The sequence below is a fragment of the Varroa jacobsoni genome, unplaced genomic scaffold, assembly GCF_002532875.2.
Source record: "Varroa jacobsoni isolate VJ856 unplaced genomic scaffold, vjacob_1.0 scaffold_1129, whole genome shotgun sequence".
Taxonomy (NCBI): domain Eukaryota; kingdom Metazoa; phylum Arthropoda; class Arachnida; order Mesostigmata; family Varroidae; genus Varroa; species Varroa jacobsoni.
The window spans coordinates 468,635-485,917 of record NW_019214031.1 but is presented as its reverse complement, the minus strand read 5'-3'; the positions used below and the strand labels follow the sequence as shown (position 1 = coordinate 485,917).

The following is a 17,283-nucleotide window of genomic DNA, read 5'->3' as shown; positions in this document are numbered from 1 at the left end:
CAGAGCCTAATAATGTTCATTGGTTCAGAAGTGGCGACACTATATATGAGTTATTATTATTATTACTGATATTACTAAAAAATGAAGACCAGTTTTTTTAGATCATGCAATTACTTTTACTCTAGCTTTTATATATACATGTACGGTAAACAATATATATATATATTGCCTACCGTACATGGACAGCTGAGGTCTGCGCTAAAGCCTCGTAATATCAATTGAGTTCAATTTTTCGAAAAAGTTCTTATGTTTGCAGTTATTATAATTTAACGTGACTTAAAAAAGGCTTCTAGCAGGTGTTTGGCGCGCTTAGGGGCACGTTCGTCAAAATAAACAACATTAGATGCTTAGTACAATAGGAGCAATTGCAGCTACGAAAATGAGAACCGTCAAACGCCACGAATGCATTGTGCCCATATTTGTCGTTACGTATAGAAAAAAGTATCTATATGTTTCGTTTAGTTAACATAAAGGCGCGTCGTTAGTTTTCCCATTGTCACTACTATTTTAGAAGAATAGCATATCTTCAGTGAAGGCCCCAGCTAATCTGAACTCATTCCCAGTGATCACGGCATAGATACGGTGAGCGCCCTGACGCGAACAGGACGAAGGCCGCGGAAATTTTGTTCGAAGGATAAACTCCTTTCCGATTGGTGTCGGGAACTGCTGTGACGGGGGCAAACGGCGGCTAGATCGCACACCGGAGGAGGATACTGACGATGTTGGGTCATCCATAACGGCCTGCGAAATAAAGTTGAAAAAATTCTTGAAAATAATGTCACTGGAATAATTTTGGTCAACTTACTAACTTTGATTTTGGTCAAAGCCTTATTTGTTATGCCCTATTATCAAAAACCTCTTACGAAAACCTAGGAACCTAATACCAAAAAAGATATTTGTAAAGATTGCATATAATTTTCACTAAAATACACGTTTGTGTACTTTGAAAGCGAATGATTACAGAACTATTGGCCTTATAAAATACTTTTTTATAAGGCCAATAGTTCTTTTAAATAACTAGAAAAATTACCCTTCGAGAGTTCTCAAATAAGTTGGTAATGGCAACTCCTACCGCGCCCCGTGCACCACCTTCGATTTGCACCTCAGGTTTATCGAGTAGATCGAAGATAAGCTCTTCCACACTCACTGTGGGCGAATCCTGTGATTTTAATGTTAGGAAACGCTTCAGAGACGATCCACTGACGTCATCCTCTGAAGTGTCCTAGAGAGAGGACGATAGCAGACCATTACTAATATCTCTTAGAAGTAGTCATTAAATATAAAATTAATTTGATATTACTAGAAATATATTTAGGACTGAACTATATGTCTAAGACTTTTGCAATCGTAAGACCATTGCTGCAACTACACGAAAAGTATTGTTCCTTGTCATTTCCAACGATAACTGCTGTCGGAGATAGTTATCCACAAAATATTCTCCTTTAAAGAGATCTTTAATGCATTTAGCGAGGTCTTTAATGAAATGAGGCGGTCCTTCACTAAGGGGGCCCAGTTGGACAGTGCAATATAAACAACTAATATTATTTGTTCATATTTTTTTACCTCGCTCCTAATAAAAAGAAAGATTACGTATAAAACCGACCTCCCCTCTCTACACAACTAAATACATCTTTGAATAGAGTAAAAATGTGTCATTTTGTAAAAATTACGAGCAAGCTTATAATCATAGATCTATGTAAAATATCCGTGGAATAACTCACAGCCACAACCTGATACCTACTAATATGTGCATTAGTTATTACCTAGGATATAATACCTTTTTAGAGAGTTTCTGCCTTAAACTCTCCGCACGTGCGATACCAGTCTCAGCTTCATACATTCGCCGAATAAGATCTTTAAAGTTTGGCTGTTTCATCCTCAGCTCTCGTTTTGTTTGCTCAATGAGTTGCTCCGTGAAAGGAATCATATCACGAGGACCCTTATGCACTAAAGCATGGCAATTAGGTAATTCGTGTAATCCACAACACAGGACATACGATCTCGAAATTATGCATAAAAACAATTGTGCAAACTACATGTTTAATTAAGCAAAGTTTTTGCAGACATTTGTATAAACAATAACGAGTAAGATTGAAGATACTAACCGTTTTCACATATTTTCTCTAGGCCAGCCTGAATTAAGCAGGGCAGTACAGCGGCAGCAATATCTGAAGGGCTCATGGTCAGGAATCCATGAAGAATTTTTTCCCCCTCTTTTGTGTCATCGAACAGTCTACATTCACTCACGTACAAGCATCCACGTGCGTAGCGACAACAAAAAGAAAAAATCAAATCAGTACAACAGCACCTTTGACTAGAATCTGACCTGAATAGACCTGAGACAGCATCTAGTAGACTGAACGTCAACTAGATGGTATATATTCTGCAGTATTCTCTTTCACAGTGTTCATAGACTGATAAATTGGTACTTAAAGAAATATGATCATTGATCTTATCATCACCGTATCCTCCGTCGAGAACAGCTTGAGAGCTGAAAGCAGGGTTCGAGCACTAACTCACAACTGTTCACTCTTCTAACAAAGGGTCATACATAAATTCAAGTTCAATAGTTTATCTAGCCCAATTCAGTCCTTTTCTGTTATCTTGCCCTGGTCAGTACATAATTTGTGGCTATAAATATCACATAAGTTAATGATTGACAGCAAGCCTTATCTACACCTTCGTTGCCGATTAGCTGGTATTGGTTTAGCTTGTTGCCAGAGATCCTGCCACATATTTCCTGGAAGCGTCATTCGATTGGACAGCTCGCCTTCTTTTACTATCACTCCGTTCTCGTCACGCATAGGTTCCGTCCAGTCCCTGTAAGTAACGGTAAATTATAGCTAATTATCTTGTTGTACATTGTTCAATGTCGTATTACCGCCATGTCCTTTTCTGCCGCTAACTAAAAAACATTACCTGGGTGAAAACCATCGAACAAAATCAGCCAGGCGACAGCCGGGGTTAGCAGCCTTGAACGATTCCATATCGCTGAATAGGGACGCGCTTTGAAATCTCGCTGTTAGACGGCCACATTCAGGACTTGACGCCAACTACAATGCAAAAAACAAGTATATATATAAACATTTGAAAATGAAATGATCATTTATTGCAAAAAGAATCTATTTTTAATTAATGTGGCTAATTAAACTTGCGCATAATTTTATCAGTTTTATCAACCAATATAAGTGCTTTACTATAGCTGACTCTTAACTGTTGTTTCTACAACATGGGTGAGTGTCACTACTGCTTCAAAGGTTTCTGAAGATACGCTGCTTAACACGAACAATTTTAACGAATAGAAAAGAAAAAGGGAAATTATTATTTCCTGACCTTTCCTATTCCTCTTTTGTAGTGAACCTACGCCTATATTTAAATTTAGATCACATCATCTGTAACTTTGATTCGTCGACAAATACGTCTCCACAACGTCATCAAGGAGTGTCCTGCACTCCTTATACATATATACACAAAAAGATATATGTTTACTTTTTTCTCGATATATGACATGAACTGTTCAAATGTACATTGCCCAAACATCCAACGTTAGTATAAAGGGCCGTTGTTGTTTTCCGCTCCCATTTAAATATCAATGTTGAATTAAATAAGTGGGCTGAAGCTCCCGCCTTTGGATAGTTCCTGTTCCGACTTCTGTTACTAAATCTTATCAGTTTGTATAATTGCACTACCTTGAGAATTGCATCCGCGTGTTCCTGTAGCATGTCCTCAGTCATAGGCGATGATTGCTGACATCGAGGAACCCACATCCTTTCGTCGGAACCTATAAGCCGCAACACTCCACAGGGCTTTAGTCGGCCTTCCGGTATTGCACCACTGAGGGTCTCCGCAGCCATTACTGAAAACAAAGGAATTCACGAATTGTTCGATACGAGAAAGGGGCACGTCACAGAAAGCAATGTACAGAAAAACTGGAAAGTGTGTTTGTTTTTTAAAAAAAAAAAAGCTATAATAAAAACCGTATCTCTTTTACCAGTAAAGCGCTCCATTGTAGAGTTGTTCATTTTTGTATAGAGTAAACTAGAACATGTCGTACACCAACACCTACCAAACGACTCCTCGGCTTCGCCATCTTTATTTTGACCATTGTCGACAGAGTTTCTATTCCCATTCGTATCGGCGGCTACCCTTGATCGATCATCTGTCGGTAATTCAGCGGGGCTCGAAGGTTCAGTGTTTGTTTCTCGTTCCATTTTGTTTTCTTCTTCGTGAATCGTCGGATCGACCCTGCTGTCTTTTGTTCCCGAACTTGTGGTTGTGGTGGTTGGACTATCTGAACACTCGTAGAAATCGTCATCTGAAGCTGAGTCGCTACTCTCTCTGTTTTCCTATGAGATACAAAATGTAAATGAGAAACATTTCGATATTCGTAGATATTGTTAGACAAACGAATAGGCTGTAGTCTGTCACTTATGTTAGCTAAAATGTACAGGCCATTGTATAACTGCGGATGTACTTAAATGTTCAAGGACAGTTGTCCTATTGTAAACCTAATTACTTAGGAAACATTTAGAAAACTAACTGGCCAGAATTCAATGAAGATATCTTATCCACTGATATGATCCACCGCTAGAACTGTAGTATGAGGCATCACCTTGTTGAGTTTCGAAGTTTGATACCGATTCGGGTGATGAGGGGACGGTACACCGTTACGTTGACCTTCTCTTAGATACATTTGCTCCTCATCGCTGTCGATTAATGAGCGATCCCGATAGTCAACGTTACCCTCTCGCGCATTTCTTGTTTCAATACAACAATTCAACATTTGAATCTTCTGGTGCAGCAGGCACATCGCCAGATTTGGCGCGCCCGGCTCAATGCTAAAACAATAAAAAAACAAAAGCTGTCTTTGGCAATCGCTAAATAAATAAACAAGTTTTATTAATAGGATAAAATACCAGCACACTATATATATATATATATATATATATATATATATATATATGTCAAATTATTAGTATGATATATGCCTAGGCTTTAAATTAGCAACGACATGTAACTTAGAAGTTACAGAAATTATAATTGTAATGAGCGGCAGGGGGACATTTTCCGCGCATTAATAAAATCCGTGTGTACCTTGATTACTAGTCTTTTTTTGTAGATTGTTTTTTTGTATGTAGATGTATTTTTTGTAGTTATTGTTAATAACGGTATTCGAATTCTACAAAGGACGGTGCATTGAGGCACACGTTAAGATAATACCAATGAGACCCGACATCTTCACCTTTCTACCGGCATTCAACCTTATAAAGTATGCTATGCGTACCGTCATATTTCAATCATTACATTCCGCACAGGGGTACAACAATAATTATTAAAATGTGTATTGACAGCCACGATGCCATACATCGGCAAAAATATATTGGTCAATCAAGCAGTGTCTTTAAGCCGTGTTGAAGCTACCTGTGTTAACAATGTAACCATAACTTTTGTAGAGATCAACATATTGGTTTCAACTTATCTCAGCCAAGGTAGTTTCCTTATTTAATCGCATATGTACTCTTTGAAAGAAAAATAAGTTCCCACCAAGAATCATTTAAATCGAGCTCGTTCTCTTATCTTGTGTCGTCTGCTCCAGGTGGTAAAAAAAGCTCATGTCGTGTGCTACGCTAGCAGACAACGGCACAAATAAATAACCATATGGTAACAACACAGGATGAATCGATTTCGCAAGCGTAGAAAAATTCGCTGGCAGAAGTTGTAATAATACTTAAAGTAGATTTGTTCGAATAGACCATTATATGCTTGCTGTCATTGAACCATGTGTGGATTGTTTCTTTCTTCAGAGTAACCTCGTTACCTCAACATGTTACTTCGATCTACATTGGGCAGGAACTTTCAGTGCCGTACAGCACTGAAAGCAGGTCTACCGTCAGCTTCGATCATAAATGTTGGTCACCAGATTCCTAAACACAGAACTATTGGTAGTGAAGCATATGAAGGTGATGGCAGGACAACAATGACGTCCCTCAATGAAGACCAAAGCGGAACACGGCTTCTTATAAATAGCTATAGGTATGATGCCAAAAAAATTGATGCAATTCAATTACTGCAGAAGATTTATTTAAAGCAAAAACTACGAATAAATAAATATCAAATCAAGAGCATGCAGAAAATATAGTATAAACCATAAGTAGCGTTGTTTCCCACGGTTTAAAAATAGTTGTATATAGTCATTATAATGTTATCCAGAAACGGCAATTTCAAATCTCATCACACACGGTTGATTATGAAGAAATTCTACTCAGGCCTTAAGCTTCTGAAGTTTTGTGTCGTAAAGCGAGAATTACATGTGATGGACTCAATCACTCGAGTAGCATTGTCGTTTATACAACTTGCGCCCGGTGATATCGTAAAGAACTGCCACTTAGTTTAACCTACTTAAAATATATTTCCTTTAATATATTTTCTTCTATTGTTGCTCCTATCTGTGCATGGTGTTATCTCTACTGCTGAGCAGTACGCTGGGGTTTCGTCTGAATAACCAAATGTTTGTGCTGGGTTCGATCGCGCTGTTTCCACGTTCATTATTCCAATGGAACGTTCAAAAACCGGAAGATATTAACGAAGATTCCTTATCGCTCTTCTTGAAACTCGAACCCAAACTCGACGTCCTTGTCATCGGATACGGTAAAGACGATGTAGACAAACATGGATAATGAGCTTGCTAAATATTTTGTTTTCTCCTCCAGCCTTCGCTTTCTACAAGCGTTCCGTTGGAATCAATCAGCTGAGCCTAACAAAAAAATAGAATTGGTATGAGAATCACCTATACGTTGCGGCTTGCCACTATGGTGGGCCAAATTATATACCATGTATTTAGAAGAAACAGGACAAAAATAATGCGTACGTAGCTCATGCCCAAGCGATGAAATTCATTAGCTTAAATTGAGCTTTACACCTGGCAATATCAAGTTTAAAATTGCTTTTTTGAGAGTTCACAAGAACGTCATTCGTATGTGACGTCGTAGGGTCTGATGTTTTGATAGTGTTTGTAGAGAATTTACCGTAACGTATTTCTTATTTTAGGTGAAAGAGATAACAGCAATGTAGTAATGCAACAACTTCAAAAAATATGCCAACAACATCGTCTTGGATTGGAATTTTTACCAACGAGTCAGGCGTGTGCGACATTCAATTTTCTTAACGCGGAACTTCGCCCAGTCGCAGCCGCCCTTCTTCCACCCTCGTTCATACCAAACAGTGATGAATGCTACGTGGGCCCAGCAATGGAACGAAGATTTCTGATCGATTTCAATGAACATAGCGACAAAATTACACAGAAGAGTCTGAATCAAATTCGAACAGATGCGAAACAACGATATTTTCCCAGGCTAAAAAAAGAAAAATCTGAGAAAAATGAGACAGACTGATTTACTAGGTAGATAGATGGTTTTCAACATGTCGGGTCCTGATGCTTATTACTAGTTTCCTTGCACCGTGTACATTTGTAGAATCAATGTTGGAGTTCAAATAAATGTGAGTTATATGAATATAACAAAAATAGAAAAAAACTCGTTTTTTCTGCTCAATATTATATGGGTCATTAAAACGTTAAACATATGCCGCCTGCTTTAGAACTCGAGATCAACCCTTGAGGTCTTCTTCCCTATAGGATCACGGGATGGCCATTTGCAGTTTATGGCTAAAAGTGAAGCTTGATAAATACGATGGCATACCATTTTAACAAATGTATGGTTATGTGAAAAATAGCTTTTCGTAATAAGTTAAGTAATGAATTTTATCCGTCGCGCGTGATCGTAAAAGAAAATTTCTATAAAACGTTTTATAATGGCCGAAAACCTATATATACCCGCATAATCTAAAGGTTTAGCGAACAGAAAAGTTTCAGAAGAGGTACTCTCTCATTTTAATATATATATATATATATATATATATATATATATATATATATAAGAAATTGAGGCAAAAGATTAAAAATTATCTTTGGTACGAAGCTAGGGCTTAAACAACATAAAACGGTGTATGCGATCATTTGGAGGGTGCCTACATTAATGCTTCGTGGGTATCGACGCTTGGCAAAACTATTTATTGCCCATTGAATAATCTACCTGCCGTCTATCTGAAGCAACGGTGTAACAGCACGAGAAACGTCCTTTGAAGCAAATCACTGGTTTAAATAACTGCCAGCATTATTGCTTAAAGAGGCAGCGGTGGATCTTGCCAAGCCTTTAAGTTCTGCACTTAAGCTCTTTCTCGAAGAGGAACAGGATGTATGGGAAAACTTAGATCACTTCCGGACGTGGTCTGCAAGCGTAGCGATCCCTTAAACAGAGATGCAATCTTATTTGCGGCATTCAGTTGAATAATCATGAGAAGAACAGTTTGCAAAGCTACCCTTGAACGTAGAAAAAGAGAAGCGAATATTGGCATGGAAATGCGCATATAAACTAGAAAGATCCATTGTGGTCAACTATATGCCGAGCAGTGACATTTTACTATCAGTTCGCGTTGCGTAGTGTACAGCAGTTGTAGTTCATATGTGTGTAAACCCTTTTATGAGAGAATGAAAAACAGTTCCTCGTAGAGAAATTATCATTTAACCGATTATGAGACGAGACACTAAAGGAAACAAGCCTTAGATGTGGTGGTAACGTAATGTACCTTTAACGCAATGGACTATCGTGGTACACTTCGAAACTTACCAAATCTTTTAACTAGGCTATCTTATGATATTATAACAATTTCACCAAATAGCGATAATTAATTTTAACGCGAACTTACCCACGGAAAAATAGCGATCATACGTTTGAAGATACTGCGCATTTTTGTAAAGTCTAACTTTTAATGGCCATTCTGTGTTACTGCGCGTGGCTACACGAGCAAACTGAAGATCATTTGATTAGGCTAGAAAAGATTGTCTTCTGCGATTGCCCAATCTAACAAGCTGTGTTTTCTCTACAAAGACAAAAAAAAGTTTAGACTATGAAACCCATTTCGCTTTCCTGAATTTCTGTTAGTAAGAATACCTTTCACTGAGCTAGCCTTTAATGGCTGGGAATATCCGATATCATCGAAAACACGTATCATTCTTCATTCGTTGACATCATACGTCGATTACGGCTAATTCTGTTGCGTTCAATTAATACTAAATAGACAAGCAGAGTAGACTTTCCAGTTAGGACAAAAAACTAAGTATTTAGACCGAAAGGTCAAGCGTAACGAGCTCAAAATCTTCACTATTTGATTTACTTCTATTAGTAACTTCTTTAATTTAAGGAAAGAGCGGACTTTTTTGCATGCACACTTTCAATTAAAGTAATATTTTTACACAATTACGTAGTTTCTTAAGTTATATCTACCAAGTCACTTTTTTCACAAGATTCGTCATTTTAGAAGTAAAATGAATATCGGTGCCCCACGGCCATTTCCAAAATTTTCTATCACCTTCCAAAGATAGGGCTCAATTTTTGAGACTTCCTCTATGGGTGTAAAACGTAAGTTTTAGTGTGACTACTTATAATGCGCTGTCCGTGCGTATTATACTTCATGCTGATGTCGTACTGAAATAATGGTGATCACAGTATATATTTAGGTAACCATGTTTGTCCTATTCACTAAAGTAGGCTTCACAACAAAATCGTATGTTCAGAAGATAGCATCTGAATATGACACACCTTGCGATGACATAGCCACGTTCGAAGTGATGTCTTAGTTCTGCTACAATTTTAACCCAAAACTGCGCGAGGCCTTCGATGCCCCCACAAGTGTGATACGCTTCCGCCAAAGCAAGTGAAAGCCTCCATACGAATGAGTTCCGTGACGTGGTCTTGAGGCACGTGAGTCTTTGTTTAAGCCTAGCGATCTCTTCGGCTTCTGAACGTTTTTTTGCTGATTGTGAGCGGAATGCGGTACGAAGGTCTCCGAACTCGATGTGACCCTTATTCGAAGACCACATCGAAGTCTAACACAAGTGAAAATAAAAAGATAGCTAGTAATTAGTAATGCACCCATGGTGTCATTTAATTCAAAGCTGAAAAGGAAGGTGATTAGATGTATGGATTTCTGTGTCACGATAAAGGCTCTGTAGAATCGATGGAGCAATTTTTGCCGTGGTGGAGATAAACGACATTTCAAAAACAAAGAGAATAATAATATATAGAAATGTAACTAATAACAATAACAACATGAACAGGGGAGAAGGAATACAAGTCTGCACGTTTCCCTGGATCACTCTTGCGCCACAGGAGTGATCCGGGAAATAACCTTTAAGTTTGAAGGGCTTGACAAAGTTCGAAGTACACACGTAAAATGCGCTATCTTAAATGTTTCTGGAAAGAAACCAAACACCTTACCAATTCCTGATAGATTCAATGTTATTAGTAAATAGACGTTCGAACGTATCAACAAGCAGCTTCCATACTTGAGAAAAGCAGTATACGACACGATCAAGGCATATACTAGATCTCACAACAATACCTCACCAAATGTTACAACTAAAAAGCCGTGTGGCAATGACCTATTCCCATAGAAAGTCGTTTGTGCGTTGCACGAACAATCATAAAATAATAGACAAATAGCATACTTATTTATACATAGGTGCGCCATTATAGTGAAGCTTTTAAGGAAATTATATTTATACCCCACATTGGATACTACTAGCTATCGCTAGTGCTTATTACTAACTAATTTAAAATAGGGCATCGGTAATGAGCAAATCTGTATTTATAAGTCTCCTTCTATTTTTCGCTAATTCAAAGAGGCGCTCATGTACTTCTGTCTGGCGTCAGTCACAGAAGAACTTATTTAGAATGAGAAAAATAGAATCTGGTTGTAAGCTAATATCGTATATATATATCTTGGCAGCGTGTGTCAAATCCCCAAAGTACTTCACCCCTAGCATAACATATACGTACATCATCCTCAACAGGCGGAATAAAGATGTAATTCATAAATTTTATAATCGTCTCGTCATCAGCTAAGCGACGTTTTTTCTCCTTATTGTCCCCGGGAATAATAGTAGCTGCCAGATCCGGGACCCTGACCTGAAATAACGAATTTGGACTTAGTCGTTGACAGGCGTGTCTTTTTATTAAATTAAATTTTTTATTTTTTAAATTTATATTTTAGCTTTGAAAAATTTTCATATCTATACGCGGGTTTCGATTGTTAAATCTCTACCATTTAAAACACTTCCACCGGTTTAGTCGAACGCCGATGCTTACCTTCGGTTCAGCAAGGCGATCCATAACGTTTGCAAGTCCTGGATCAATTTCGTCCCTTATGATAGCTCTGAGCACAAGATCAAGACTCTCCTTTTTCGAAAGTACAGCCTCAAATTCTCCCAAATAATTTTCTGCAGTTCAATTTTCATGTTCACATAAGACATCTTTATTAATAATAAATGTGTGCTAGTTATCCTTGTACGTATATGGCAATAGTTCAAAATGCCGGTTACTTCCTCTAAGTTCGGTTTATACGATGGAATGCAGCATCCAATAAGAATCCTGTACATCTGTTCTAATGATGACTTCGCGGAGTTACAATATAAACCCTATGCATGTTTCTTTTTTGGGCAAAAAAGAAACTCACCAAGGTAGCAACATGGCTCGCTGACATATTTGACTGTGACACACCATTCCGGTGCATTTGCAGGCACTAGGTCTGAATGGGCGATGCTGTCGTTGACCACGTCCTCTGCGAGCTGAGGCCACGACACCTATCCATGAGGAACGATAAGCAAACGATGAGGACCTTTGTCTAGAACAGGCTTTTTATTATGGTATATTAGGAGTTCATAATTATGCTAGTAAGATTTTTTAATGGCATATCATTTTTAAGGAAATATTGATGTGGATATGGGTACTGACCATAAGGCGAAATTCAGAAATGGGTTCTTCTGCTGACCCAAGCGGCAGATCTCCAAATTTCATTACTTGATCGATGTTTAGTTGATCGGGTCGAATAGACCCCTCATCAAAAAAAGTCCAATCATTTAGAACATAAGTGAACCGAATGCTGACATCCACCGGGAGATGTGTGTATAGACTGCTGTTACACTGGAAACAAATCGGTAATACCGAAAACCTATTGATAAAGCTCGCGATTCTTTGCGAGTTTTACCAGCAAAAGCATGGAGTCAATTTAAACTCAATCAAAAATTTAAAATAAAATTAATTTATTATTTATTAATAATAATAACACTTAAAATTTAATAGATATATTTTTAGTTGGCCTTACCATGAATACAATATATTTCAAATTCACTGGCGATTTCATAATAACAGTACGCAGCAGAGTGGCCCATCTACGGTGGGGATTTCCCTTGTGAGCTCTTTCTAAGGCTAGTTTTAAACAAAAGCAGACACTTCAACAAACTTGTTTGATGTGCCAGCTGTGTCATTTTCATTCAAGGTAATCATCATTCACGACAAACGGCTCATTCATGATTCATGATAAACGGCTCTTATGCTACATACATTCTAGCATGGCTAATAGCAGGGCAAAAGTCTCAAAAATGGAAAGGTACACAAGTCTTAAAAAACTAAACCCGGGAGCTCATCTGAACAACGCAACTGGCAAATGGTGTCCTTTTTCAAATTAATTTCTCTGTCAAAAATGTAAGTGGCTTTTAAGCCATTTTGAGCAACTTCCCCAGAACCTTGCGGCTTTACTTATGAAAATGTAGCTTGGAGTTTTCAGAAGTTGCATGAGAACTACCGCTACCGTAGGCTATCGATTTTAAACAAAAAAAATCTTAGTTTTGATGAGGGTTCGTCTAGCAAAAACAGATAAGACAGTAGATGATTTTCCCTCAAATTGCGAACACAACGCAGTATTTTCCACCATGATGAGTTTGATTTTTAGAAGAACTGGCCTGCTTCAATACCAAGATTAGAGGGTGTGTGTCATGACAAATAGCACGCCAAGGTTTCTCCTATCATAGATGAGACACCCTGTATATATATATATTCTCAGGGATATTTAATAATATTCGGTAATAAAATAGTAGCAAGAGTAGAGCTAACTGATTAAGAGATAATAACATTTCCGTCTGTTTACTTACAAGCTTGTTTTTAAATAGAGAAAGCAGTCCATTTAAGGTGTCACACCCTTTTGGTGTGTGAACAAGTTTGACCATGTTGAAATAACAGTGGAAACCCTGAGCACACATAACTCCACACGCAATCTTCTCTCTTGGGTGGTGCATTTGTACGAATATGGGTAACTGACAGTTAGTGTTTCGAAGGGCGGTGCATATCGAACCCAAAAGCAGTTTCTGTCTATCAACGCTTGAAATCGTATCATCGCCCATATCTGGGGTCACCAATAGGAAGTCTCGAAGCCCATACCTGCGTATACAGTAAGTTACAGATTGTTAATTTGGTTAAGTTGTACTTATTATATAATAATATTGGTTGGTCGGGTTTTATCAGAAAAAACAAGCCTTGTCTTCTTAGTATTTTGGGCTAAAAAATGATCACACACGTCCCATAGCAACGGAGATACTGATTAAAATTAGATTGATCTAGCCTGGCATCCGACGTAATTTTAGGACAGTTTAAACTTACGGCTCGAAAAACCTACATTCATATAGGTTCTTTATTATCTACGAGTAGAGATGCACGTCATGATTATCTGGTTATGCAGCTGGCGGACAGTTTCACACCTGAAGTTACTAACCATCTAACAAGGTAGTGGGCTTTCGCAGGAAAATCATTCGTGAAGCTGAGCAAGTCATCCATTGTAAACGGAAGCGCGCCTTGATCTGAAATATGGGAAGAGCTTACTCTTCTAGCAAGCAAGATAACTTTTAGCACGTTTTTGTATCGGTAGATGGATAGGTATAATTACAATTCTTTTTAATCTCACTGCTCTCGATATACTTACATTCTTCCGACTCTTCGAATACTTCTTGAGCCTGGTCCTTCTCGGACCGTTCTTTCGTCGACCCCTCAAGATAGTGCCGTGTGATGATCATTCGATATGCAGCAAACGAAATCATATCTGAACGACTCTTCCATTCGCCAGTTGTGAGCGAACCCTAGAATAACAGAAAGTTCACTTGGAGTTTTAGGTTTTCAGGTATTGGTGCCAAATGACGTAAAAATCGTGACATACGGTAAAAGCAAATGGTATATAGATTATGTCCAATAACTGATATAAAAATGTTTCTCTCACAAACTGTTTCCCTCTATTGTATCCCATCAAGAAAAGGTTCGCAGTTCAGAGCAAAATTACGGCTCATTTAACAGCTTCGTGAATATAATGCAATGCCGAAAGGATTAAATACTAACGCTTTCCATGGGGCCCGTCGAGACGACGTTTGGTAGCCTCCATTCCTCGATTAGCTGTTCGAGCGTTGCTGTAAATTTCTCCCACTCCGTCGCGGTGGTAAAATCTTTGAACTCTGGAAGTGATGGGTCCTATGAAAAAAAAGCAGAGCTGTTTAAAATTTAAACCCAAAAAGGTGACCTACTTGAACTGCGTCCAGTCACTACCTTCGGGTTCGTCTAAGATTCGTTCATTTCCTTAATAAAATTATATTTATTATAATGTTAACCAAATAAGCATTTAGTGATAAAAGGTTTCGGATAATAGGCTCTAATAAACGAAATTGTATGTTATCGAAAAATTTGTTTTTTTTTTGCTTATCAATTATAGTAGTGTACATGGTCTAATTTAATATCTATCTTGAAGTCAAGAAACAAAGTAACGTGAGGCACCCTGCTTTAGACTAACGGGGCTGCCATTGGCAGTACTGGAGACCCATAACAGCATCGTTCACAGAGGACATTTGGAGGACATTTGGCAGGGATGTAAATCTACGCCTTGGCTTTTCTAAAGAGAGTACATTGATTCGCTCAAATGAGTTCTCCTGAGCGATGTTAAATATTGCCACTTGCTTATTTAGTGTGAAAATTTGGCTCCTTTGGGTAACGCGTTAACTATCTTTTCTCATTTTTGTTTTTTTTTTAATGTTTTCTCTCAAGGGCAAGCTGTTAGAATATTTACAGAAGTATACATACTATATATCAAATACATAGTTTCTAATCACGTAAAGTTAATATAACTCCAGTAATGCTATCACGTAGAAACGCATGACATTCTTGATATTGTTAATATTTCTGCGATCGACGTAGATGTTGAGGGAAAAAAGCTTGTGCTTGGTACTTTTTCTACGTTTCCGTCCGTTTTGCCTGGAAGCCTAAAACATATAGTGCAGAGTTCCGTTTTACATTGTCTATTGAAAATAAACAGAACTTGATTGTAGATAGAATTGTTTGATCATAACGACCAGGCATCAGAATTGTGTGTGCTTTTGAAAATAGCTTGGAGGCTTTCAGATAGTTGTATCCTACGATAGGCGTAATATGTACGCCTAACCTGATTTAATATGGTTGGCAGTATCAGTGAAATGCTTATAACAAAATCACTGTCTTGACTAGTTAAGACAGATCGCAATAGTCAGAGCTTGGATCCTTAACCCATGATTAACCATACATTCCTATTAATTATGCTGTGATGGTCCTTCACAGAAAACGAGAGTGTCTCATACCAGCATTAGTTTAATTTTGTTATTATCATTTCATTATTTACCGGGTTTATTCTGTCAATAAAACCACCTACACCGAATACCCTGTAGCATCTCCTGAACGAAAGCTGCTCTTTTAGTCTGTCCAAACATCGTCGTCCACGCGGTCATCCAGTACACAATTATAGAATCAATACCGTCTATTACTACCGTCCCTCCTCACTGCGGACTGATTATTACTACAGCTGACGTTCGGTCAATTCGTCCGTTCGTTCGATGCCACACCTATTACACTGCATCTCTAATTCTAATAAGAAAGCTGCATCGTCACTGTAAACCCTGTAAGGCATGGGCATAAGGAGCTGTTTTTGGCCGTCCCTTTCTTCCGTCCAGCAAAGGCGAAAGCGTACAGAGCCTGACTGTGAGTGGTGGATAATAGTCGAATCTATCGTATTTTTAGCATCTAGTATTATCAAGCATTAACGTATTTTACTCTTGCAAAGTTGCCCAGTCGCTCATAACCGCAGACATATTATAAGAAGCGGTCCGTTGGACGATTTAGCCAAACAGGTATATCCAAAGAGTTGGTCATTCAAGAAATTCAAAAATAGCGTGCATAGCGGAGCCTGTTATTCAGATGATCTATTAGAAACAAATCTATGCCGTATGCGTTCCTCGACCGTGGAGAAAAGGGGTATAGGCGGCCGAACTAGAATTGACCTTCATTCGCGCCTCTCAACAACCAATCACAGCCAGCAACAATACCCGGAGAATAACGACTCTTTACCCTGCAACGAGACTCGCTGATCGACAACCTTGTAGGTCGATATCGGCAGGTATATTCTGGTCCTTATTGGCCACTGCTAAAGCTACGTAAACAAGACGTGCGGAATAATCTTATATATATATTCTAACTTGACGCAACTGTCGTCCTTTAGGATTTATGTTTTAGTAATGAAATCAATAAAGGATACATTTTGGTACACTGCAATAGACAACGCAGACTCATGATAAAACTAACTAAATGTTGTAGAACATCGCGCTAGAAAGGTAGAGTTAAAGCAATGTTAACTCAAAAATGATAAAAGTAGTGGTTTATAATATGGATGAATTTCTGAGAGAAGCGAAAGGCGCCTGTATAGAAAACGTAATAACAGTGAACCCAGACTAAAAAAATCTACGATGACAGTGTCGCATGATCGGTTTACAGTTCCTCAAAACATTGCCTGAAAGTGACTTCTGTCGATTTGGTCAATTTAGTTTTCTTTCCGCTTTCTTATTCGCTTGGATCGCACAGATTACGGCTCGTAACATTATCGGAAAAAGCTCCATGTTTTAGATTAAGTTATCTTCGCAGCCAGTGGCCTAATTTACGACAATAGCGCGAACAGGAGTTGCTACCAGAAAGCTTCACCTCGTTCACACTGTGATAAATAATATATATGAGTGATTAATTAGTACGTCTGAACACAACTATTTACCAACAATAAAATGTTTAATGTATAAATAGCCCCTTTTACGAATGCATGTATATACTAGAAAGAACTAATCAAATAACGGATAAAATATTATTGTAGCTTTTAGGAGCAGTTCTGTCAAGCCAAACCTATTTTATAATGATTGAATTATCTAAGTGTGAATCAAACAATTTGAATCATTGTTCTCCAATAAACATAAACGTTAATATGTTGATTTTTTCAAAATGCTTACCCCTGGAACAGTTCTACTGGGCGCTGCCATCTTGGAGTCTCTGTCATTTTGGCGGAATG

At 38.1% G+C, this 17,283-nt stretch overlaps 2 protein-coding genes across 2 annotated transcripts; one reads left to right on the top strand and one right to left on the bottom strand.

The window, feature by feature from the left end:
- Window positions 1-92: 92 nt before the first annotated feature.
- On the bottom strand, window positions 93-17,261 carry Rab3GAP1 (RAB3 GTPase activating protein subunit 1). Its single transcript, XM_022844777.2, has 19 exons — window positions 17,225-17,261; window positions 14,277-14,405; window positions 13,870-14,023; window positions 13,663-13,747; window positions 13,046-13,331; window positions 11,850-12,038; window positions 11,572-11,698; window positions 11,205-11,335; window positions 10,896-11,024; window positions 9,657-9,943; window positions 4,613-4,838; window positions 4,067-4,346; window positions 3,690-3,856; window positions 2,920-3,053; window positions 2,680-2,820; window positions 2,106-2,233; window positions 1,778-1,947; window positions 1,031-1,222; window positions 93-741 (listed from the first exon to the last, which is right to left on the bottom strand). The coding sequence occupies exons 1-19, from the start codon at window positions 17,252-17,254 to the stop codon at window positions 508-510; spliced, it is 3,219 nt and encodes a 1,072-aa protein (XP_022700512.1). The 5' UTR covers window positions 17,255-17,261; the 3' UTR covers window positions 93-507.
- On the top strand, window positions 5,638-7,447 carry LOC111266929 (NADH dehydrogenase [ubiquinone] 1 alpha subcomplex assembly factor 3). Its single transcript, XM_022844801.2, has 3 exons — window positions 5,638-6,033; window positions 6,479-6,648; window positions 7,048-7,447. The coding sequence occupies exons 1-3, from the start codon at window positions 5,825-5,827 to the stop codon at window positions 7,389-7,391; spliced, it is 723 nt and encodes a 240-aa protein (XP_022700536.1). The 5' UTR covers window positions 5,638-5,824; the 3' UTR covers window positions 7,392-7,447.
- Window positions 17,262-17,283: the final 22 nt, after the last annotated feature.

Bases quoted from the DNA above. Each gene is read 5' to 3' on its own strand.
- LOC111266929 (XM_022844801.2), top strand. From the start codon at position 5,825: ATGTTACTTCGATCTACATTGGGCAGGAACTTTCAGTGCCGTACAGCA. The intron at 6,034-6,478 runs GTATGATGCCAA...ACTGCTGAGCAG, and splicing joins CTTCTTATAAATAGCTATAG to TACGCTGGGGTTTCGTCTGA. The intron at 6,649-7,047 runs GTAAAGACGATG...TTCTTATTTTAG, and splicing joins CGTCCTTGTCATCGGATACG to GTGAAAGAGATAACAGCAAT.
- Rab3GAP1 (XM_022844777.2), bottom strand. From the start codon at position 17,254: ATGGCAGCGCCCAGTAGAACTGTTCCAGGG. The intron at 2,821-2,919 runs GTAATGTTTTTT...CGTTACTTACAG, and splicing joins GTTCGATGGTTTTCACCCAG to GGACTGGACGGAACCTATGC. The intron at 742-1,030 runs GTAATTTTTCTA...TTTATTTCGCAG, and splicing joins TATTTGAGAACTCTCGAAGG to GCCGTTATGGATGACCCAAC.